Source organism: Rhinolophus ferrumequinum, chromosome 3, assembly GCF_004115265.2.
Source record: "Rhinolophus ferrumequinum isolate MPI-CBG mRhiFer1 chromosome 3, mRhiFer1_v1.p, whole genome shotgun sequence".
Taxonomy (NCBI): Eukaryota; Metazoa; Chordata; class Mammalia; order Chiroptera; family Rhinolophidae; genus Rhinolophus; species Rhinolophus ferrumequinum.
The window spans coordinates 46,236,035-46,261,656 of record NC_046286.1 but is presented as its reverse complement, the minus strand read 5'-3'; the positions used below and the strand labels follow the sequence as shown (position 1 = coordinate 46,261,656).

The window sequence follows — 25,622 nt, the reverse complement described above, 5'->3', positions numbered from 1 at the left end:
ATTCTTATATTCCAGAAATTAAGATGATTATAACAGACAAGCTTTTACCTTCATCTCTAAAGAACAGTTTAATTTTAGTTTGTTCACTTATATGCTCCGTTTATCCCCTCTGAATTATAGGCCAAATCTGTTGTTTAGCCCAAGAAGATTTATTTAGCAATTTGTTCTCACATGAGGAACCATGGTCATTAACTAAGATGCTTGCCATAATAGAACTGCTGGTGAAACATTTTATTCATCATCTCTATCAATATTCTGGATTAGACAACAAATTACTTTCCTGAGTGTTCCCTGTAAACTATACTTTTGTTTGAATGTGTAAGTTTTGTTCCTAAAGTTTAAGATGTTTCGATGTTAAGTTTATATATTTGAACTAACAACAAATCAGTCTTTTTATACTAAACTCTTTTTTTTTTTTTTGAATACAAAAGCTTTCCAGCATGAGAAGTAGCTAAGGCTATTTGTTATTTAACATATGACTGCCCGTGTCATTCCCCCCTTTTAAAAGTGTGTCATCGTGTTGGAAATTTTAAATTCATGGCACAGGCACTGCTGTAAATGTGCCTGCAGAGACAGATGACTTTCTAATATGAGAAAAACAACAAATTTCCTGGTACATGCAGTCATACCAGCAGACAAGACAGTCTGAGAGGCAGAGACCCATACTTATCTAAATTAGCTCTGTTATGGAGTAAGGAAAATGCTACAGGAAAAAAAAGCAGCAGCTCACATCTATCTACCTTGAAAAAAAATTGGGATTATGTAGAATAAGGCCCAAACAGGATCAAAAGCAAATTGTCACTCTCAGCCAAACTAGAAATCACCATAAGCTATTCCCTTCCTTGAGTCAGGCATTTGAAAAATTATATTAGGATTAAATTATTTTACTAAGAAGAGTAAATCACTTTTTACCCGCTCTGTTCTGTATTTTAAAAAGTGCTTTGCTATATATACTGTGTCTTGCTTTTGTGTCTCATGGATTTAAATTAATATATCCACATTTATAGTCACAATATTTGACTTATTACAGGAAAAGAATATTTCCCCTTAAATAAAATTACAAAAAAAAATTTTAATTATTTTTCTTATTCATAAAATGTAAAAGGTCATTAGTTTTTTTAAACTGGTTTGTCTTATAAGTCTTAATTGATTGGCTTTTATATGGCAAGAAGGAATCTATTTAGCTTTTAGGAACAATTAGTCAAAAAATTTTATCTTTGCCTGCATACACTTACAAGTAATGTTTGATCCTTCTCCTTTTTTCAGTATTTTCCAAAAGGTCAAGAATTTAAACAAAACATTTGTTTAAGTTTGTACTGAGAAATCTTTCCATGTGATAGGCTTTTTCCCCCCCAATTTTTTCATGCAGTTCACCTGATCTCTACTTTAAAACAGATGTATTTAAATTACACTTTTATGGAAACATGGTAAAGTGTGGCAGATGAAGGCACTCTCAGGAACCATAAAATTTGGGTCAGTCACACAAATGAAAATGTAGGCTAAACAAAGTATTCACATTTTCATGTTTTAAATGAGGAATTTCATATCCATAGTGTTGAGAACCATGTCTAATGCTTGGAGCAGGTACAAATCAAGGTGATAAAAATACTCAATAGAAGACAACATACCTCTCAAGTATCAATACTTGACTGAAAAAAAGAAGGTATAAACATGAAAACATCACTTCCTTTATTTTGGGCTCCCAAAGTCAAAAGTAAGTTAGAACTAATATTCAATCTATCACAGATATTTACTATACCCAATGCAATAATGCAATAACAATTTAAAAAAAACATTGCAATATTGTACAACTTTTATGTATTTTACATCCTTTTCCCCAATGCTATTGAACGTTCCAGCCCAAGTTTGAAACACAACCTACACGACAGGCTATAAATTGTTAATAGTTCTGCTTTGGAAAAATACTATTGTGGCATTTGCTCATTTTAGCAGATAGCACAAGGGAAAAATAAGGAAAAATACACATCAGACCCATAGTTGAGTTTTTGACAACGAACAAAAACAGACCAAACACAGTCTTAAAAAAGCTATTGCATTGGCCTTGAGAGGCTGCCATCTCTTTGAATTCAGAGGCTGACTGATTCTGTTCTATTATCTTGCCTCTATTATAGGTTTTCCCGTCAATGAGAGTGAGGCAAGATTCATGCAATCTGCAGACCAGACACATTTATTTGACCTTTCTCATTCCTCACTGGTCTCTTCCCTGTGACTTTGACAAAAATATCCAGTTCACAATAATAAGCTGCCTGTTTCTGGTGGGTAGGAATCACATAATCAAAATACTTCCTACCAAAGTGCTCTGCACTGAAGGTACCACCTAGCTCTACAATTCTGTGATTCTGCATTAGGAACACATAGGGAAATGAAAACAAGAAAGTGCCTCTACACTTAGCAACCCAAAGAGTGTCTGGGGAAGAACCGTCTACCTATGTAGGAGGTGAGGAACAGGCAAGCTTCCAAACATGAAAACAAGCTTGAGAGAACAAATTAATTCCCTATCCGCGTTCTGTTATAATGCTGACATACATCAATGTTTATTAGGAATGTCTAATATCCATAGATTGTCACTATTAAGAAAAATGAAACCAACTGTGGGCTTGGTAGGCAAAACACAAAGGCACTAAAAAGCACAATTTGTTTTTCTGGGTGTTTCCGTATCAAGTCACGCTTTTCTCTTTAGCTCATTGAGCAACATTTTAATCAAAATTACAGACAACAGCTCCTCAGCTCCTATTTTATAGAAATAGAACTGAGGTTTCTATGCATACATGAAATTTTGAGAAGATGGATATAATCCCACATTCCAAGGGAAAGGAAGTTTGAAAGATAATTAAATTCAAAATTTCAACACACCCAAGCTACTTTTACAATTTTGTATATTCCATAGAACAGAGTAAAATCCTTTGGGCTCCATGAAGCTGGAGAATGGTGGGGTCTAAATCGAGTTACTGAATTATTCACCTTGATGTAGTCACTGCAAAGCAATGGAAAGCTTTTGAAGTTCTTCAATGATAGAACTGAATTAAAAGTGAAATACTTTTAAGAAATAGCCTCAATTCTTTATAAAATGCAGATCAATATGCTCAAATTAAGAAAGGTACTCTAAGATAGTTGGGTTTGATTATGAATAGGTTATAGAAGTTTCAAATAATTGTTGCGTTAATCTTTTGTCCCCCATTAATCTTTAAAATCACTAGGATTGATCTATTGTAGTATTTCTATTATATTTTGGCTGAAAATACAGAAACTGATCAAATGGTTTGAAACTTTCTCATTTGAGTTCATTATTAACCAACATTCCCAGTGCTATTAGCCAATTACTCATTATTTAAATACACTCTAACTTTTCAAAACAGTTTTTAGGATATACTGGATCTTGTGACATCATGGAAATCTTTCTCCTCAAAATCTGATAAGTTTTCACCTGTTTAGAATGTCAGCATTTTAAGAATTACGCATTTGAGAGGGTTTAGCGTGTCTCGGTTACAGTTTACAGAAAGATACTCTTGTCTAGGCACAGCAGGTGTTTATATGAATGACTACTTGATTTGAGTTCACAAGGGATTAACTTATTTTCTTGCTTTTGATTTATATTATTTTGTACATCCTGCATTTTAGGGTTTAGGCTTACACATCATTCAGTTTCTTAGTGGCTCACTTAATCTGAGCTTTTGAACTTCAGATGAACCTGGACTGAGGTTTTGAGTTTGTAATGAAACCTGAAACTAAGCAAGCTTCCCCTGGTTTCAGTTTAATTGTTAAAGTCTTCGTAAGTTCAGGGCATAGGAAACACGGGTCTGGCACATTTAAGAAATTAGTGATTTTTTTGTTTTTTAAAGGCAAGTCTGCTGTGTGCACAGTATTGACTCCTTGGGTACCGCTATCCTGCAGGTGCAAAACTAGAATCCTCAAGAATCCTTTCTGTGCCACTTCCCAGGTCCTAATTTTCCTTCTGCACCTTAGTCCTTAGCTTAGCAAGCTCCTCTTCTAGACTTTTAATATGTTCCTTCAGAGTGGCCTTGTCTTGCTGGGCTTTCTGACTGGCTTGGCTTCGTGCTTCTTCAATCTTCCTTTCATACCACTTTTCCATCTGGGTAGCAACAGCCTCAAAAAAATACTGGGTAATCTCCAGAGCTTGGGAGGTGTCTCGAACGTGAGAGGCAGTCTGCTCACTGCCTGCTGCTGGTGGCGGCTGCCCACAGGTGGTGCTGGGTGCTGGGTGCTGGGCTCGGTGCCTCGTCTGCCCACTTTTCCCAGACTTCTTAGTTTGGGTGCTTCTGTCTACACAGGGCCCAGCCTGCTGATCACATCTGGCTGCCTCTCTCAAGGGTAGCAGGGCTGTCTGCACCTTGACATTCCTCTGGCGGGAGCCTGTACAGTCTGAGGAAGACAGCTCCTGCTGGAGTCTGTGGGTAGCAGTGGAGTTGAGGGCCTTTTCCTTGGGCCTAACCACCTGAGGGGAACTGTCAGAAGCTGCTACTGGACCTGCAGTCACCACTGATGGATCCACACCTGGGTTTGGAAGGAAAACATAAGTCAGAGCAAATCCACATTCACACAGTCACGTGGCTGTGGGGTGGGATTTGAGAGTCCTGAGAATCTAAACCAGCAGCCTTCCGGTCACCCAGCACAGTAAGTCCTCTGCCCTTCCTCCTACTTCTCCCGATTATCATCTTGGCTTATCAGGGCTATCGTGGATACTGTGTCAGTCATGCTGCTGGCATCTAAGCCAAAAAAGTTGCTGGCCTTTCCTTTAGCCTGTCTCAGACGACCCTAGAGGGCTCTGGGTACCATTTCCTGATTGTTGAGGATGACACAGCTCACCAACTGTCTCAAAACAGAACTGGACATTTATCGATGAGAATGAATGTCCCCATTCTCTGACTTCTGGGCCCCTTCCACACCATAACCCCTATTGCTCGTCCCTGACCCAAGCTCCAGTTTGGAAAGGTGGTCCTATTCCCCATAGCAAGGGCTCCAGGCCAAGCTCTGTAACTAGTCCTAGCATGGAAAATTTGCCCAGGATTTTCCCCATTGTTATGGGCATAAAAAAGGTAAAACCCCAGTTCCAGAGACGGTCTGTGGTGTTACACATAAAACACTTGATATAGCAAACCCGCCCCCCGTGGAGGCCTAAGTACTGAAGCTTCGAGCGTCCCCCAAATTATCATCATCGAGGGTCATCACTGTGGCTAATGCATCTCTCATCTAGCACCCGAGGCAGCTTCAGTATATGAACTGCCGCTTAATGAGGTTTTACAGAGTTGGACAAAGGTAAAGGCCAGTCACAGAGAAAGGAAAGAAGTACCAGCGCAAGCCCCTGCTGAGGAGACAATATTCATTCATCACTTCATCTTTGGGGTCCACTTGGCACCATGAACACTGTACCTGTAGCACTGCTATCACCGATCGACAATTCTTTTACTTCTACATTCAGATATTTTTGAACACTGAAATAGGAGTGCTTTGTTGCTGTGCAGGAACTGAGTATACAGTAGAAAGCAAAACCTGGCCCTTGCCCCTATAGTTGACTCTGTAATCCAGTGTTTTCCACACCCTGTCCTATGTGCCGCTTTTAGATACAGGAGAGAACAAGACGGGAGCATTTCATCACCTTTGGATGGACCGGCTCTGTGTGTGTGGGGGTTACCTGTAGAGGACTCGCAAGTGGATGGGGTGGATTTCACCCGCGAGGCCCTAGACTCTCCAGAAAGCTTCAGTTCCAGATTCTGAATCTTTAACATGCACCAGGTTTTTAATTCATCCACCAAGGACATCTATGAAACACAAAATAATCACATGAATCTGACACATGGTTTAGGAATTAAAGCATCAAGAATGGCCTTTTTAATTATGATAGCTGGGGATACCACCTTGGCAAGCCCAAAAGTTGTGGCTAACCCCCTGACCCCCACCCCCGACAGGACACATGCCCTTCTCTGCTTGCCCTTATAGACCAGGATTCACCTAACACCCAGGCTGATACTATCTATAATCTTCATTAAGTGACTAAGAGCCACCTGCCACTCCAACACCCAAAGCTTCCCAAGTCTTCCCAACCAGGCATTTCTGGCTGTTTAGAGCAAGAACTCACACACTCACAAGTGCTCATTTTATCTCTGTTGTCTTGGGTAGACCATATGCTCCCTGAGGGCAGGAAGCAAATCTTGTGCAAAATGCACAATACACAGAATTGCTTCAGGGCAGACATCACATTTCCCCAGCACGTTCTGTGAGCTGTCCAGTCTCCACCTATGGCCGACATATTCAGCAACAAACATGAACTGAACTACAGGTTCTTTCCTCGTAACCTCATCTCCGAGTTATACAAACGACACGCTGTGCAATACAAACAGGTAGGGGACCACAGGCTCTGAGTTTCCAAGGCTGTGTACGAGTCTTAGCTGCCTGGAGAGGTGTTGGTAAACCACCAGTTAAGGATGGACAGACGCTGGTTCTCACCTGTCGTTTCTCTCCCTCGTGCTTCTCTGCGTCTGAGTGCTGCTGCAGGCGGTTCAGGCACTCCGTTCTCTCTGCTGAGAGTCGCTCAACCATCAGCTTGTCCAGAACACGCATCTAGGATTCAGTGGGCAAAGAGCACGTGACTGAGATGTTCTAAGGAGGGGCCCTGGTCTCTCAACTCCTGAAAAAGGAACCTGGGGTAGCAGACAGGGACCAGAGAGAATTCAAGCAAACCTCCACTCCTCCTTTTAACCCATTTTCATGTAGTATTCACGGCACTCTTGTTTTCAGAATTCCTGAGCAGGTTTCTGTGTAGGCCAATGTTTCTTTTTCTCATAGTTTATAGTCCCAAGGGATTTCAGAGACTATGAATATACAGTAAATATAAAACTTGAGCCAATGCAGATCTTGTAGGTAAAAGAGAAGTGTTGTAGGTTTCAGAACAGTACTCCCAAGACTACGATTGAAAGGAAAAACTATTTCTAGAAATATGGAGCTATTCCCAGGTTTCCCAGTGAACAAATCTTCTTGGGCTTCACTGAAAGTAGCTGAAGCAACTATGGAGAAGGCTGAGGAAGGAGTTCAAAGGGACTGCTTCAGAGAACAAGTGATTGTCACCTTTCAACCTCATGCCCTCCTGGGTCCCCCCTTCATCGTGACACTTCCTGTAGGGCTGAACTTGCACTGTTTTGACAAGGTCCGAAGAAGAGAAAGGAACTGCCGTCAGTGGGAGCCAGCCCACGAGGGCTCACTGGTGAGTTCCTCTCCTCTCGGCAACATACAAGACGTTCCACACTCAAGATTTTGGGAAATAAAAAACCATCAGTTCTGGAGATGTGGTGAGCACCTTCTGTTCTCTCTCTTCAGCCCTGTTTTCCTGTGAGCCGCTCTCCTCCTGTTTTCTAGGACGGGCCTGCTCTCCAGCTCATTACCCCCTGTACAGAGGGCCCTGCCAAGAACAGCCGTGTTGATACACAGCTTTGTTCCTGGGATATGGTGCATCGGGTCAGGCAGGCATGCCTGACTCACACTGGGCCAGAGTCTTTCCTCTGTGACTTGGAATTAGGACTACGACTCTACACCCCGCCTGCACCAAAGAGAGGCCTTTGAGACATCTCAGCATTCATGGAATACACTCCTCTTTGAGCTTAAGCTATCTGAAGTAGGTTTTTATTCCCAAAGCAGTCTTAACCAAAATATTATGGCTCTAAGAAAAGATTTCTTAAATGGGCTTTCCACTAGATGCAAAGAGCAAATAAACCTTAATAAATGTCCAACCTCACCAATGAACAAGATAATAATTAAGTGTCCTTAATCAATCTGGTAAAAACTTTTAAGAAATGATAATATGAAGTGATGGCAAAGTTTGGAACAGAAACACGGACACTGCTGGTAGGATAGAAATTGGGACAACCTTTCTATTTAGTAGTTTGTCAATAATTGTCAAGGGCCTTAAACATATTCTTAACTTTGGACCCAATTATCCTAATTCTGAGCAAATAACCTGAGAAGCAATCTGAAATCTGCACATAAGTGCTCCTCATAGCATTATGTGAGTGAGAAATTATAAGCAACTTTAAAGTCTAACAAGAAGGAATGGCTAAGGAAACTATGTTGTATTACTGTGTTTCTTCGAAAATAAGACCTAGCCAGACAATCAGCTCTAATGCATCTTTTGAAGAAAAAATTAGTATAAGACCTGGTCTTATTTTACTATAACATAAGACCCGGTCTTATATAATATTATATAAAACCCAGTCTTGTATAATATAAGACCCAGTATAATATAATATCAGGTCTTATATTAATTTTTGCTCCAAAAGATGCATTAGAGCTGCTTGTCCAGCTAGGTCTTATTTTCGGGAAAACATGGTAATATGCTGGAATATGAAGCCAAGGACATGGGAAAATGTTCATGATATAAAGTACAGAAAGCAGGAAGCATAACGGTATGCATATGTCCACCACACATCACTATAAAAAGCACACCTTAGCTCAACATGTCTAAGACATATCACTAAATTTAAAAGTAAGCTGCAAACAAAACAAAACAAAAAAAAGCACAGCATGGTCCCATTTTGTTAAAAAGTGGTGATACACAGGTTACTATCTATAAAAGAGAAGAGAAAATCTATGAGGAAAATACAACAAACCAGGAATGGAAGGGATCTCTGAGCAGCGTCACTATGATACATACTTTTGGAACATGGAATGTTTCCCCCAATAAACGTGTTATTTTCTAAGTTTTTTTAAAGTATTTTTTTGTACTTAAATATGAAATCCGTCATAGCTTTCTAATTTACAAAGGGAATAAGTACCTTGACAATGGAGAGAGAGTGGTTACCAGCTTAGCCAAGTGATCAAACTGAGCACCATTAATGATGGGATTTCTAACCCGTTGATGTGATGTAATGTGAAGTTCACACCATTAACTATGAAGTATTCTTGCTAAAAATATTTAACCTGGACCTACATAAGCATCTAGACCAATGGTTCTCCAACTTTAGCATTCCCTAAAGGTCCTGTTAAAACAGGTGGCTACACCCCACCCCCAGTTTTATTCACAATTAAATTCAGCCGATCTGGAATGAGTCCCAAGAATTTGCATTTTTACCCCACAAGTGCGCAGATGAGGCTGACGCTGCTGGTCTGGAAATGACGCTGAGAACCACTCCTCTACACCTAACTTTCAGGTTACAGAAACACAGGGATAGAGGAACAAGTTAAATAATAGCCCAAAGAAACTATCAGAGAAATCCAGGACATACAACATCCTATAAAACACTTGGCCAGGACTCTTTAAAAATATTCAGGGAGGAAAGAAAAAAAAAAGTAAAGGAACTGGGGACTGTTCTAGATTGAAAGAGACCACAGAGACGTAACACAAATACACAAAAGAGTCACTGGATCCTGGGTCGGGATTAAAAACAAAAACCAGTCATAAAAAAATATTTTGGGAGAGTGGAGAAAATCTGAATGTGAACGGGATACTGTGCCATTCCTGTTGGTTTTCTCAGGTGTTATGAAGGGGGAAGCCCTCATTCCTAGTGCAGTCGGGAGTGTTCAGTGAGGTGTCGGGACAGAGCAACTACATCGCAGTTTGCGAGCGAGAAAAGTGTGTATGTGAGAGACACAAGGCAAATGTGGTAACACACTGACAGCTGGTTAAATCTAGGTGAAGGGTGTGCAAGCATTCATCATACTGTTAGCCTGTACACTTTGCTGTATACTTGACAATATTCAAAATAAAAAGTTGGAAAGAGGAAGAAAGCTATAGACATGCTCATTCTAATTTTGTGTGCAATGGGAAAGTGGTATAGAGCACATAGACATATACAAAGACTGGAAGAAAATAAACCCCAATATTAATAATGCTTTTTTCCATCATGGTGGGCTAACAGGTGATTTCTAATTTTCATGTTTTAAAAAATGATCTGTAATGGGCATGTATTACTTTTATAATCAGAAGCAATGGAAACACGTTCTTTAAAAATTTAAATAAATGGGCTTCAAAGAAATCTCATAAGCAGGCCTGTTCCCTGTCGGCCCACAGACGTGCTCAGGGCCGTTTGCAGAGCAGAAAGGCATACCGAGCTGTCCTTCCGATTACACTGTCTGTCAGAACACCTCGAACCTTGACCCGAGGAGGGTGGGTGCCTCACTCACTTGGTGCTGGGTCTTATTCTCCATATGCCCCAGCTTGGCATTCACTTTATCCTGAACCGATCCCAGCTCCGCTTTGATCTCCTCCACGGTCGCCTCCAACTGATTCTCCAGCTTGTTGATCAGGGGTTCACATCGACAACCATTTATTGGTGCCTGAGAGGGAAACAAAACAGGAATCAACCCAACTATTTCTGCCTTCGACAGATCGGTTCTGAGTAGCCATCACGTGCCAGTCAGCACCACAGGGGTAGAGACCATGGGGACAGTCTCAGTGTGGTCATCACTGTGTCACGTCCCATGGGCCAGACGTCGGGCCCCGTCGGCCCTGGAAACATTCAGAGGGTAAGACATGGTCTCAATCCTCTGGCTGCTGTTATCCACCCACCCTGGGGCCTCCAGATTGTCTAGTTACCTAAGGATGGTGCCGCCGTCCCCGCCCCGTTTGCCCGGGCCTAAGTGCCAGGAGCATAAATGCACTGTTTAGGTGGGCTGGGCCATATGGCTTCTCTTCAAAGCTCCTGCTTCCCTAAGCCAGTCCCTGAAGCGGAGAATAGCCCCCGGAAACAGTGTTAAACAGACAGCCTTGCTGAGGCCTACAGTCCTGTGTCCTGACAGGGCTCGGACAGGTACCTGCATCACTTTCCCATCCTTGCCCCGGTACAGCGTGTAGAGCTGGTATGCTCTGAATTCGTGGGGAGGCGGAGGGGACGAACATCGATGCCTGGGCCTCTTTTTAGGATGATTATGAGCATGCAAGTTCTTCTGGTGTCCAGGCTGCTGGTCTGCGGGTGGGGTGGGGTCAGAAAATGCTGACACCTGTGGGAGAGGAAGACACAACACCCGTGAGCACTGTGACATCTGCACGACTGACACCCGGCCGATGGCTCCCACCTCACCCGCTCTGGGGCAAAGAACCCCGCCTTGCTTTGTCTCCCGGCGTTCTACTCCAAGCATCACATGTCCAAAGAAATATATCAGCATGCTAACCTTGTGTCTGAAGTTAGGCAGATTTAATTTCTGTGCTCTGGCTCCAAACCAGCCAGCCAAGGGACGTGGCTTTTTAGCTGTTGGGCATGACGCTATCCAGGGCCCTCTGCCAACCAGCCTCCCAGCCCTCTCTCGGCTGCTTTCACGTGCCTCCTGACCTTGGGCCTTGACTTTCTCCGCCTGTTGTCCTTTGCTTGGGGCTCTGGGGAGGCTGACAGGAAATCTTCTCTAGCCTCTTCTTTTCTGGGTGCAGCCTGTTCACTGCTAGGGGTGTCTCCTGCCGAGACACTTCCCTACAGGGAAAGAAAAAAGCCCAGAAACCTGTTCTACTTGCCCCCTTGGCCTTTTTCAATAATGGCATAAAATTCTGTTCGCAAGACTCCATCCACTATAGGACCCATGGGAATCTGCCAATGACAAATTTCAGACACAGGGGGCACTGCTTGGTGGTCTTAACATGTACCCTTTTCCCAGTCAGTAGAGTATTTGGCATTTATTAGGTACCAAACTAAACACAATCTTGGGTCTAATTGTGTGTGAACTTCAGGCACCTACCACACACAAAACACGTTAGCATTAGAGATTTCTGGTCTTTTGTATTTCAACAAAAAATCACCACAGTCATTCTTTGAATTTGGACCCTCACAATTTATAATGGAGCGAACACTCTGAAATGAAAAATACATGTTTCTGGTCCTTGTAAGAACTTTTATAAATTAGTATGTACAATTTACACACACAGGAACTTAATCCAAGTTACAATGCCTCAGCCCTGGACACTGATAAGAGGATTTTGAAACAGACAGAAGAATAAGTACTTGGTATAAAAGCTTATGTGCCCAAAGTTCTCTCTATGTCCCACTCTCCTTCCTCCTGGGAGAGCTGAAAAGGCATGGTTCATTCCAGGGTGATTGGGTGTGGTTGTGCAAGCTGCTCACTGCACAAGGGCACCTAGCCAAGGGGGTGAGCAGGGACAGAGGGAACCGAAATCCAGCTGCGGCTCTATTCACCCCATGTGCCCTGTGCTGGGCTGGTCTGCCCAGGGGGCATCTTTTTCTAATTTGCACCAAGGAGTCATATGGGCTAGCACAGCCTCAGTCCATTCCCGAAGCGAAAAGAGAGGAAGCAACCCATGCCAGTGGTTCTCCAACTTTAGCCTACGTCAGACTCACCTGCAGGGCTTGTTCAAACACTGATTGCTCGGCCCCATCCCAGAGTTTCTGATCCAGTGGGTCTGAGGTGAGGCCCCCAAATCTGCATTTCTAACAAGGACCCTGATGACACAGCAAACACCACACTTTGAAAACCACTGCTCTACACAATAAAGAGCACAGCATCCGAGAGCCAGTGCTGTCCGCACAGTAGTGACGAGGCCGTAGATACGTGGGCCTAGTAACTATCCCCACACGAGGGTGCTGGGGAAGATGGGCAACACACACACACAGGCACACGGTCTGAAATCCCGGAGGAGGGGCGGGCATGAAGCCAAAGGGAAGACACTGACAGCAACATGAAGAAACCAGTGGAAAAGAAGAGACAGAGGAGGGCCTGGCAGCCGCCAGATGAACGCGAGGAAGCAGGGAGATCATTTCCCAGCCTCGGAGAGTGGATGGAGTTGGGGAGGGGCTGGAGGGCTACCCCCCACCTTGCTTTGTGCCACCTCATCTCTTGGCACAGACTGAGCTCTCCTCTCTTCCTTGAGCCTCTCTCTCTTTTTCCTCAGGCTCCGCCCACGACTGAAGCGCAAGACCTGGAGGAGGCAAGAGGCACTGTTACAAACCGGCGGTGTGTACAGCAGCCGCGTGAGGGAATTCTCCGTGGGCCTGGTGCCCTCGGACCTAAGAGAACGTCCAGCCGAGTGGGAGAGACCAAGCATTCGCATCAAACAGCACCTCAGACCACCTGCGATGTCTCCTACGTCATGCTCAGCACTTCCGGGGCCTGGACATGGGTCGGACCCGGTCCCTTGACCTCAAGGAACTTATATTCTATGAGAATAATAACAGGCATGTAAGTGCCAGGCCAGGGCTGCCAGCAGGCGTGTGCCGGCTGGGCTCAGCATCTCTCCAGGGAGCACCCTCACCTCGCCTAGCAGAGGAACGTGTCCCCTGGAGCTGTGCGATGCGGCAGTCCTGTGCCAGGCAGGGTCTCATCATCTTGGTGCACTGGACCCAAACTAGCCCATCAGATTTTCTCTTGGCCAAGCCGTACCCAAGTCATATTCAATTTGATTTAAAATGACTGAGGTGCATCTATGATCCGTGGTACCAACTGTGGGGCAGGAATCTCACCCCAAAAGGGAGCATCGGGTCTCTGCCAAGAGGAGGAATGGGTACAGGCAAGTGCGTGTGGGGCCCTATAGCCCCGGGATGGAGCCCAGCAGCCAGCTGTAGGATCTCTGGGCAAGTTACCTGACACCTCTGTGCTCCACCTTCTCAAATGTAAACACAGGGAGTTGTTGGGATTAACAAGACAAAGTGGATGGCTGGCGCACCTTGGACCCTCATGGCTGGCAGGTGCTTCCCGCCCACCTGGTGCCTTACAGCTGCTTCATTGGCAGAGGATGTTTAACCACAGATCTCAGAGCTGGTGGAAACCTTCACTGGCTCAGCTTCACATGCTTTCCCCAGCCCCCTGCCCCACTTCCAGGGTTCACCCCTTTCACCAAGGAGGTTCAGAAGGTGAAAACACTTTTGGAGGTCACACTATCTTTCATTTTATTGTCTTCTTATGTAAATAGGTAAGGGCTCTCTGAAGTTCAACATAGTATTTTTCTTCTTCGTTTCACACTGTCTTCTCATGTTCATTATATTTAAGTGACACCAAAAAGAATCTCTACGGGCAGTGGGTATCACTTAAATGGAAAATCCCTGACAATATCTGTCTGAACGAACCTGATTTTTAAACCCTATTCTCGTCCCCTAAGTCAGCAGTTCTGAACATGTCTAGGGACCCCTGGGTCCATGTGATTAAATTATTTTCATAACATGAAGACAATGTGGGCCTTTCTCACTCTTGTTCTTGCATGACAGTACAGAGGCATGTAGCAGAGGCTGCACACATGACATGGCAATAGACCGCATGCGGAAATAGATGAGAAGTCTGCTATCTTCTTTTAAGTAAGACAGTATGGAGATCTGCAAAACTGTAAAACAATGCTACTCTTCTCAATTTTTGTTTTGAAAAAACATTTTTTTTCACAAAACAATGCCATTTCTATTAACACAAAATGGACTTATTTTTAAATGCATAAATAAATATCTTTAATATTTCATAACTTTTAATTTTAAATATGGTAACCATTGGTGGACAAACCTCACATTAACAAAGCTCTTTGTAGGCCTCCGAAGTATTTAAACATGTAAAAGCGTCCTTAAACCAAAAATGTCTAAGAACCACTGTACAGAGCCATTTCTAAGCTAAATTTACACTCACTAGGAAGTCGAGCCTGCTAAAAGGAAGTGACTAGTGCTCGTCTGCTCAGCTGGTTTATGGACTCAGAAAAGGAGACAGCACCAGAATCAGCCTGAAATTCACTTTCAGAAGCACTTGCGAACCACATCAATCAAAAATGAGAAGTGACGTACATAGGTCACCCAAACCCAAATAATCATCAGAAAAATTCCCTCCATAGACCATCTTATTAGCCAATGAAAATAACTTTGCATGGCTTACAGCCTTTCAGCAAACCATACATCTACCAGATGAAACCTCATCAATCTTTTCCAGTTCATCAATCTTTTCCAGTTCACAGAAGTCAGGGAATATTGATCTTAAAGCATTGGAAAGAAATATCCTTAGAACGGCTGTGAACCATTGAAATCCGTGGTCAACTAAGGTCAACCAAGGCAAGGTGATTTCTCATTTTGGACAAAACAAACAGTAAGGCTATTTCTGTAACCTCAGAACAACAGAACAGCAGGCACATACTTTTATGCATATTCCAAAGTTCCTGCTTTGTGTTGAGAATAGGACTTAGCCTGAGAATAGGGTTTAGCATGTACAATTATATCAAACAAAGTTCCATAAAATATCATCCTATTTGCTATTCAATGTGGACATGGAAAAACTTGCCTAAGTCATTTTTTTAATGGAAACACAAAGAATAGCACAGGAAAATTGTCCACGGTAAAGCGTTTTTCCCTACAAAATAAGATCCGTGGGTTCTGGAAGACAAACGACAAGCGGGTCAAAGGCCCATCAGTCTTTGCGTGCCTGGGGCAACCTCCACCCCTGCAAGACTTGATGATCTTCACACGGCCGAGCACGGGGCTGGCTGTCCATCAAGCTGCCAAATGCTGAGATGCCCGAGAACTAGGGTGGATTCTGACACTTACACAGAACCTTGTACTTTCTGATCCAGGAGAGACCAGCATTTTCTATCAGGACTCATGGACTGATTCCACTGATGATTTCTTTGCAAATAACTGGAGAGAGGAGTAGCCTTTTCCCAAAGGAGCGCTGACTCGTACCTGTCAGGGGCTCTATGGACTTCTAGAGACCAGAGAGAAGGACCAACCCCACGGGCAAGAGGGGGATCCAATTTTGCAAACGACAAAAATCTTAACTATTTCCAGAAACTGCTAGTTATATATCAGGCATGTTTTTAAAACTTAAATGAAATAAAGACCATGGAGAACCCTGGGCTGGCTGGGATTGGGCTATGATACAGCAGGCTGGTGTCCAGAATTTTCCTCTGGCTCCCTGACACTTTATCTTCTTTCAACATTAGCCAGAATAAAGTGGAAAATCAATCGGTGTTTGCCGTAATGTAACAGAATTGCTCCGATTGGGAAATGACCTAAATGTCCTCCATTAAGGAGATAGTTTAACAAAATATTGGACAGCAATAAAAAAGAGTACTATGCCTCCATTACGATGAATAACTGCGATGACTCTTCTATCACAGTCAGAATAACGGGCAGACCACAAAAGCATGTATACATGGCAAGCACAATTATACGAGAATTATGTGTCTGTGGAAGGTAATATGAAGACACAAAAGTTATTTCAGGGTGCTGAAGTTATGACTAACTTATAAATGATCACTATTAAATTATTACTGAGATCATTTCTACTTCAAAGGGTTATCAGTCATAATTTTTAAAAATTGCGTGATTACCAAAATACCATTATTCAATAAAAAAAGACCATACTTCACTGTCTCTAAGTGGACATTTACTACTCTGTCCGTTCAGAATGGGCCCCTCCTTCCCACCTCTCTCTAGGAAATGCCCCTTGACCACAAGGTCGAATGGATGCAGCCATCTTCTTAAAGCCTCTGTCACACTTGTTCAGGGCACTTGTCGCAAGCTCTTCAATCATGACCTTCTCCTGCGATGTTTTAAACTGGAACTTTTCCCTGGCTGAGGACCTGGGGAGTTATGACCCAGGAAGCTGGCAGCGACAAAATGATGCCCCTGTGTGAAGAGCAGCCTGTCGGGCCTGAAGTCTCTGATTCCGGTGATGCTGGATACCCACGTGGATTCCTGCATCTCCCACTGCCTGGTTCGTAAGCCCAACAGTTCCCTATTGAAGTTAGTTTGAAGTGGCTTCAGTAGATTGCAACCAGAGAGTCCCAGTGATTTTGCAGCCTCACATAATCAGTACAATAGGAAACGCAATCAATCCTACCTGGGGAGCTTTGGTGAGGAGAAGAGCAACTTCCGGATTATTGTGGTAGCGGGCCGTCTCCAGCGGAGTCTGGCCTGCCTAAAGAAAGGCACAGGGAGGACAAGTGAGTACTGGCCACCAACGCTGCACGCATACAGCCCCGCCGGGATAGTGGCTCTCCACTTAGTGACACCACACCTACATGTGCTAATCAGGACATGCATGATGTGGCTCTGCTCTCGAGCCTCATCCCAAAGAATGAGCCAAGTCACACCTGAGGACACAGCAAGAGAGGTTAAGTGCTCACAAGTAAGTAGGAAGTGTTCTAAGAGGCAAAGGGCTGCAGCACTGCCCACGGAAGAACGCTTCTGGAGAAGAGATGAGGGAAGGTGAAAATCAGACGGGGTCAAGGTGGAAGACTTCAGTTGAGGAAACACAAAGGATCATAAAATCCAGGCAAGCAATGGCTTTTCCCTGGAGAACAGTGAGAAGACACCTGGAAGGGCAGGTGTGGTCCCACCAGCCTCAGGAACTGGACTGTGAATAACAATTAGGAAGCTATGGCCATAATAGAGGGTCAAGGGAGATTAAGCCGAAAATGGAGAGTTAATAGTGGGATTCAAAGGACGAGAAATGTGTTCAAGGCATCATGGGAGAAGTACCATGAGGTAGCGCCCAATATAGGTACTAGAACTGTGAGGAGGAAGAAGGGGAAAGCTACCGTGTTTCCCCAAAAATAAGACCGAGCTGGACCATCAGCTCTAATGCATCTTTTGGAGCAAAAATTAATATAAGACCTGGTATTATATTATATTATATTACATTATATTATATTAATTATATTACATTAATTATATTATATTATAAGACCAGGTCTTATATTACCGTAAAATAAGACCGCGTCTTATATTAATTTTTGCTCCAAAAGACTGGGGCACTGAGACAAGGGAATGGGAAGGGCTTTAGAAACCATTGCTGCAACTCAACTTACATTGTTAACAATGGTCCCATCTGCTCCAGCTTCCAGTAAGATTTTAACCACCTTCTTGTGATTTAGGGAAGCAGCAATATGAAGTGCTGTGTCTCCAGCCTGAAATGAATCAGAAGAAAACCTTCTCAACCCCATCTGATCATGGCCCACAGCCCTCCAGCTTTTCATCCCATGGCCTGGTGGTGGCTTTTCAAAGCCAATCTAAGATTTGCTGTAGACTGATAGGGGGCCCTTTGCTCCAGTGTTATGTGGTTCTTTTTAAAGATCGTGGAACTAAATGACCTCTGCACAAATATCACATTCCTTTCTGGCGGGGAATACCAGAAATTACAGGATTAAGTGCAGGGGGGCAAAGTAATGCTGGGCTGGGGTTGTTGAGAATGGTCAGACCAGGAGCCTTACACTGAGGCAGGTGGCCAGGGGCCAGTAGGCTAGCCATCCTGGAGCCCTGGACCACGTCCTGCTGCCCAGACAGGGGAGAGGGCAGAGAACCCCCTGGTGTCTGAGTGCTAGAATGAGCAGACGCTGCGAAGAGGGCTCCTTCTACGGGCACCTGCGGGGATGTGAAGGGACCACTGGGAATCATTCTCCAGGCTCAGGGTGTTCTCGGAACACCATGAGTAGGTAGAATCACTGCGTAGCATCACTGAGAATCTGTGTTTCTTACCACCAGCTGTTTTCAACCTTTGACCAAATAGCCTATATTTTCATTTTCTTTATACAAAAACTGTTTTTAGACAATCAACTATGAAAGGAGGCTATGGACAAATGCAGTGTGGTGGGTCCATTCTAAATGCAAATGGTAGAGTTTTTCAACCCAAAACAGAATGACGTAAATAAGTCAGGTAAATAAATATAGAAGTAAAATAATTCATTCTCTCCCATCAGGTGATCAGGTAAAGCACCCTGACACCTTTTTTCCTGGGCAGCATGAAAATCCAGCCACCCCCGTGGCTTTCTTTCCCTAGTGAATAGCTGGGGGAAATGTTATTTCACGGCTGAGACCCTCAGTTGTGTGTGTTGGGGGTGGGGAGCGGTGCAGCAGTGGTTGCCAACCTTGGCTGCACGTTGTAATCAGCTGGAGAGCTTTAAAAGCTGCTGATGCCTGGGTCCTACCCCCAGACATTCCAATTTAATTGGTCTGGAGCACACAGGTTGGCATGGTGATTTTTCACAGCTCCCAGGTGATTGAAACATGCCACCAAGGTTGAGAAGCACTGTGTAGGGGTAATCTGATGAACTAGAAACCACTGGAAGGCTGGAGAATGACAATTTATTTAGCTAGATCAGTGATTCTTAATCCTCTCTGCACACTCAAGCCATGAGCTTTTCAAAAATCCCATTACCTAGATGTTCCGGTCATTTAAACCGGGGTGGCATTCAGGAATGGTGTTTATAATTCCCCTGTTGAGTCTTATATGCAGCCAGGATCAGAAACTACTGTTATAGGGATATTTAATCTGAAAAACAATTTATTTTCTAAATCTCAGACATATGTACCCAACCTCAGAAAAGACACACAATGCATCACTTAGGTATCAATAAATACCAAAACAACATTTTAAAAAATCTAAATGACTCCTGAAAGGCAAGCCCATTTCCATGGCACACTGTAATAATCACAGCTTTATTTCAAAATCCCATCATATGGCACAGATACAGGTTATGTACACAATGTTGCAGAAACCAGACTCCATCAGCTCAAATACAGTGGCAGTGCAAAGAGCAGAACTCGAGTCATGTGACGCCTCATCCCCTTGCTTATTTACTAAGCCACATTCTTGTGGGTTTCTTTGGTAAAATCACATTTAAAACAAAACCCGCCTCAGGAGCTCCAGAAAATGTTCAATATGCAATGTGGTGATATGCACTGGAATGAGAAGGGCGGACTCCCTCTAGGAGGTCAGATCAACCAGGGCCACAGGAACTAGATGGAACACCCATGCAAAGGCCAGCACTGGCCTAAGGCCTCTTCTAGGAGAGGCTCCCAGCAGCCTCTGCTCCCGTTTGCGCTACCACACCTGTTAGGTAGTCTTGTGGGAAGGGGGCCCGGCAGCCATGGGGAGGACGCATGCACTGACCTGGTTCTTTTCATGGACAGAACAGAAAGCACTGAGGAGGAGCTTAATGATGGACAAGTGATTATAGCGAGCGGCAACGTGCAAACAGGTGTCGCCTGCCTGCGGACAGAAATCAAACTCTAAGCACAGTCTGAGTGGTTACAAAACAAAACAGAGAAAGTAAAAAGAAACTATCATTCAAAAGCTGGCAGACTAGCATATATTCTTTAGTTGGTATCGGCCTGAATTATAAGCATCTCTTTCACCACAGATGTTTCACTCCTGGACTCACAGCCTTTCGCTGCTCTCTGCAGCCCTGTTCATTTTCCACCATGTGCATTCCCTGCTTTCAGGTTTCATCCGCTGGATGCCAGCAGTTCCCCATAAGACCTTCTCAAGAGCCAAGGCAGGCTCGTTTACCCAGATCTTGATAAGAATCCACTGAGCCCAGCCTCTCCTTACAACCCAAAGGCTCTGAATTAAGACCAAGCACAGTTTGGAAATGAGCCTTTCACTTCATAGATCTATCATGGCTCTAAGGACAGGGCAAGGCGTTGCATTTTAAGATCACATCCCATTGTAGTCGGACCCCAACATCCCATACGGAGCAATGTAGTCTGGGAAGCTGATGAAGCAGGAATCACTGGGCATAAAAAAATGCACTCAGAAAAACTCCGGAGCAGGGTCTTCCTTCGTGGTCACAGGCCAGACTGCTCCCAGAGACACCACAGCAAAACTGGAGACGAAGTCGTGACATTCTGCAGTGCTTTCTTGACACTTTTATTCTAGATGTCTAGAGATGGCAACAACTTAGCATAACGTTCTCCCCTACATTAAGAAGGAGCCAAGTTCGAAGCTGAGGTTCAGAGCAATCTGAGAATCACCTCAGGGGAATCTGCCCCAAACTGGGAGACCCAGGTAAAGCCATTTTTTGAGAGAAGCCTCAGTCAGATCCTTTAGTTGAGTGGCTGAGGCATGAGACTTATAAAGGAAACACAGCTTCTTGTGGAGGCAGGAGGGATACCCATGTGACCTCTGAGGTCAGGCATCTAAGAAATATCGACCCCTCAGCGCATCCCAAAGATGCCTCGGTAATCGATTTACAGACGCTGGGCATGAAGCATTAGGCCTCCCCTGTACGCGTCATCCAGGATGTGCTAACAGTACACGGGTGGAGACCTGAAGACATGTAGAGGTCTCCTGGACTCATTCACCAACACGTGCTATAGGAAATGATAAAACAAACCAAGGTTGAGGAGCGAGGGGAAAGGATGGAAGAAAAGCGTTTCCAAGCCTTTGACTCCTCATCTCATGCCCCTAAATGACCCCTTAGTAAATTAGCAAAACTGAACACTTTATAATCCCCAAACACTTTACATTTTTATTTTCTAGATGTTAACACGTTAAGTACGCTTTCAGGGATATTTCCTGAGATGACACGAGAGCGCGAGAGAAGCCGGTGTTGTTCACCCACGTTATTTTTGAGGTCGGCGCGGGACCCGCCCAGCAGGAGGACGCGTGTGCTCTGGGAGTGGCTGTTCTGGCAGGCAAGGTGCAGGGCCGTGTTCCCCGCCTTGGAGAGAGGCAAGAGAAGGGAGGACACGTTAGCAACACGGTTCTCCGCAGACCGGCACCTGGCAGGCCTTGCAGAGACGCGATACCTTACAGAAAAAAAAGGAAAGGCTCACATTCTTCGCTTCCTGATCGGCCGTCCCAGAAGGGGTTTCAGTGGCAAGAGTATTTAATTTGGAATCCAAACAAGCAGAAGAGTCACATCTGTCATAAACCTTGTTTCCTGGCTCTGCCGCTTAACTAGTTGAAAGCCAGTGGCCACGGCTCTTAATATTCGCAGCTTTGCATCCCTTACTTGTAAAAGGGAGCCTGACGCCTACATGCTGAGGCTGTGAGCACTGACTCAGGGCGCCTAGGAGAGCGTTTTCTTAATGGCAAAACACTGCACATGCACATGTTCCATTCTTTAGGGATGAATGCATTGCTCCTACACAAACCAGATGAAAGCTGTGGCTACAACACTCTTCCAATGGAGCACAGAGGGCAAAACGGGCCACCTCCTGTACGTGCAGGCTAAAGGTACCTGAGATCATACTATAGCCTTTTTCAAACCATCTGTTCTTGTACTTTTTCTTGAAACAACAATATGTGAACTAGGGTTTCCAGGCGGGAATTCCTGCCCATTCTCAGGATTGTTTTTTCACTTTCCCGTTCCCGAATCCCAAGAAAAGTGGATCGGGAAATCGGGAAAATCGGCTCCTTGAACCCAGGTGGTTGGTAGTATCGCCGTCACTTTATGGAAACGATTCATCGTAGAGAACGGAAAACAGTTTGTATCTTGGGATTCGGGAATGGGGAAGCGAAAACAATTCCTGAGAATGGGCAGGAATTTCTGCCTGTAAACCCTAATGTGAACGATGGACAAGGTCCCCACACAACAGGCCTTACAACCGCATCTGTCACTTAGACACAGATAGAGTCCCTTTGCTTTTTGACCCCACCTTCAACATGCCACATCAAAATGACAACCATGGGTTAGAATAATGTCCACAGTCATCTTGCAGAAAGAATTCATAAATAGAACTTTTTGAAACTTCAGAGATAAGGTCTGCAAGGCTGTTGCTAGCCTTTAGAGAAGTAACAGGCAAAGCAGGCAGCCTGAGAGGGGCTGTGGGGTAGGTCTGAGAGAGCTGGTGAATCCTCACGGCACATAACGTGTGTTCTGCTGAGCTTAAAAGCGGCGTCAGGCCTGGAGTTGTGTGGGCGCCCAGATATTACACTGCCTGTCGATGGCTTTTCCCTCACCTATTTACTCCTTCTGGATAACACAGCCCTATCTGCCCATACTCAAGGAGGTTATATTCTTCACCGTTTGAAAAGAGGAACGAGTTATTAAAAAAAAAAAAAAAGAGGAAAACTGTAAGTCACCCGTTCACTTACCTTCCCTCTCATAACCTTAGCTCTAACCAGCCCGAGTAGAGTCTTTCTTCCTCACTGTTACCTCCAGGAACCAGGAGGAGTTGCAAGTCTGAGATTTTAGTGAGCGCAATGGCTATTAACCCTTTGCCGCCCTTATAAATCACCTACGGGAGCCTTTAAAAATACCCATGCACAGCTGCAACCCTTCCGGGGACTTTGATTTACTCAGCCTGGTGGGGTTGGGGTCTGGCCTGCTCAGGTTTTAGCACTGAAAGTCAAGCATTCTGGGAAATCTCTCAAGCTAGGGCAAACTGAGCTGGTCACCCAGGCCCACTCATCAAGGTAGATGTGGGCTCCCCGCCCCTTTTTGTTTGTTTCAAGTTTCCCAGGAGATTTTAAAGTGCAGCCAGGGAGAGAACCACTGCTAGCTTAGTTCTCAAAAACCAAGGATCTGCCCACGTTTTAAACATGGCATTTCCTGTGGCAGGGCTCGGGGCTTGGCTTGGTGAAATTCTCCTGGCCCACCTAGTCAGCTGTCTCAAAGTTGTTGGCTTCATGGGAGTCATTAAATATGTGATGAATAAATGAGTGAAATGAAAGAAACCTGATGGTTCTAGAAATACCTCATACCAAAATTTGCTATGTCAATAAGAAAATATCAATTACGCTGAAAAGCATTTGGATCAAGAAAATGAAAAACTGGGGCAGCCGGGTGCTTCAGTTGGTTGGAGCGCGAGCTCTGAACATCAGGGTTGCCGGTTTGATTCCCACATGGGCCAGTGAGCTGCACCCTCCACAACTAGATTGAAGACAACGAGCTGCCACTGGGGTGGCCGGATGGCTCGGTTGGTTGGAGCGCGAGCTCTCAACAACAAAGTTACTGCACCTTCCACAACTAGACTGGGAGACAGCGACTTGGAGCTGGTGGGCTCTGGAGAAACACACTGTTGTTCCCCAATATTCCCCCAATAAAATTTATATACATATAAATTATATATATATATATATATTATATATTTCTTACATATATATATATGTAAGAAAAAAAGAAAATGAAAACCTATAGGTTAGAATAAACAAATTATGGCACATCCATACAATGGAATATTACTCAGCAATAAAAAGGAATGAACTGATCACACATGTTCATGACATGGAGGAACCTTAGAAATGTTACACTAAGTGAAAGAAGTGAGACACAAAAGGCTGCATGTGATATGATTCCATTTAGATGGTATCCTGGGGAAGGTAAAACAAATCAATGGAGCTAGAAGTGGGTCGGTGGGTGGTTGGAGGATTGCCACAAAGGGCACTTTGGGGTGATGGAAACATCCAGTGTCTTGATTTTGGTGGTGGTTACACAACTGTATACATCAGTCAAAACTCACAGAACAGTACACCGAAGAACGATGAACTTCACTGTATATGAACTTTACCTTAAAACCTGACATTAAAAAAATGTGCCTGGGTAGATAACAGCAGCAGGCATTTTTCCCACCCTGAGTACTGATTTCCCAAACGAGGACTGCTACGCTTCTGAGGAAGAAGTACATTTCTTATACAATGGACTATTTTCAGCCTTAAAAAAGAAAATCCTATCATTTGCAACAACACAGATGAAACTGGAGGGCATTATGCTGAGTGAAATAAGCCCGATAGAGAAAGACAAACACTGTATGGTATCACTTATATGTGGAATCTAAAAAAAGAAGTCCAATTCAGGGGAACAGAGAGTAGAAAAGTGGTTGCCAGGGGCGGGGGATGTGGGGTGGGAAATAGGGAGAGGTTGGTAAAAGGGTACAGACTTTTAGTTCTGAGATACACCAGGTCTGAGGATCTAATGTACAACATGGTGACTATAGTTGATAACACTGTACTGTATCATTGAAATTTACTAAGAGTAGATTATCACTAACTAAATAAAGGTGACTGTGTGAAGCGGTGGATATGTTAATTAATTAACCTGATGGGGGAATCCTTTCACAATGTGTACAGGTGTCAAATTATCACTTGTACACTTTAAATATCTTACAATTTTATTTATCAGTTATACCTCAATAAAGCTGGGGGTGGGGGGGAAGTGAAGAAGAACCTTTCTAGAAGTTCCCCCAGAGGCTGTGGCTGGTACAGAACATACAAGTCTCTCATCTGTGTGGCACTTGACCTGTGCTTCTAACCGCCTGCGCTATTTTATCCGGAGTGAGAACTTGTGGCTTTCCACAATACTCGGGGCCCTGCATAGAATAGGAGGCAGTGAGGTGGGGCAGATGGCACTGGGCTCGTTTACAGGCCTGACTGTGTCACACATAAGTCATGTGTCTTAGTCAAGGACTGTCCTGGCTCCCAGCTTAGGCTTCCCGATCTGTTCACTGGGAACCACCTACTTCTCATCGTTGGTATCAACGTAACAACTCATGTTTCAGACTATGTACCACTTTGAAGAAATGGAGCAGCCACTCGCCTACCAGGCAGTGAGCCAGGCATTATTGGAGATACTCGGATATATGGCTTGCTTCTTTTCCGTAAGCTCTTGACCCAAGAGGGAACCACAAGAAACATTTAACCAGTAAAGATAGCACAAAGCTGTGTGCAGTGCCCAGGGAGTGCTGCAGGAAACAGCCCCGCGGGCGAGGGAGGAGCTGCTGTCCTGGGGGACTGGGTTAGGGGTCCCCACAGGCAGAAACGGGGAGCAGGCTGCCCCTACGGAAGTGGGGAACAGGAGGGGACAGGGAGCCCAGCTGGCAGCACAGGAGGCACATGCTGGGAAAGGCACAGGGCAGAGGCTCCACATGTAGGATGAGGTCACTCTGTGAGGCCCCCAGACAGCGTCTGGCTGAGGAGCTTTCCTGGAAGGTTTCTGAGCAGCGGAGGAGCAGGATGGAGACGGGACT

General features: G+C 44.4%; 1 protein-coding gene across 9 annotated transcripts in view; it reads right to left on the bottom strand.

The window, feature by feature from the left end:
* Nucleotides 1-1,060: 1,060 nt before the first annotated feature.
* Nucleotides 1,061-25,622, bottom strand: part of ANKRD6 (ankyrin repeat domain 6) — a 168,095-nt gene continuing 143,533 nt past the window's right edge. For 3 of the 9 annotated variants that reach the window (XM_033102734.1, XM_033102735.1, XM_033102736.1), the window contains exons 6-16: nucleotides 21,275-21,373; nucleotides 19,822-19,920; nucleotides 17,741-17,839; nucleotides 16,771-16,848; nucleotides 12,782-12,886; nucleotides 11,295-11,429; nucleotides 10,780-10,965; nucleotides 10,150-10,302; nucleotides 6,484-6,597; nucleotides 5,672-5,798; nucleotides 1,117-4,533 (exon numbers count right to left, since the gene is read on the bottom strand). In XM_033102734.1, coding sequence (XP_032958625.1) covers nucleotides 3,962-4,533; nucleotides 5,672-5,798; nucleotides 6,484-6,597; nucleotides 10,150-10,302; nucleotides 10,780-10,965; nucleotides 11,295-11,429; nucleotides 12,782-12,886; nucleotides 16,771-16,848; nucleotides 17,741-17,839; nucleotides 19,822-19,920; nucleotides 21,275-21,373 — 1,767 coding nt within the window. In that variant the 3' untranslated portion in view covers nucleotides 1,117-3,961. Of the gene's footprint in view, nucleotides 4,534-5,671; nucleotides 5,799-6,483; nucleotides 6,598-10,149; nucleotides 10,303-10,779; nucleotides 10,966-11,294; nucleotides 11,430-12,781; nucleotides 12,887-16,770; nucleotides 16,849-17,740; nucleotides 17,840-19,821; nucleotides 19,921-21,274; nucleotides 21,374-25,622 lie in introns of all 9 variants that reach the window. The other 6 variants (XM_033102733.1, XM_033102738.1, XM_033102737.1 and 3 more) reach the window with 6 other exon arrangements.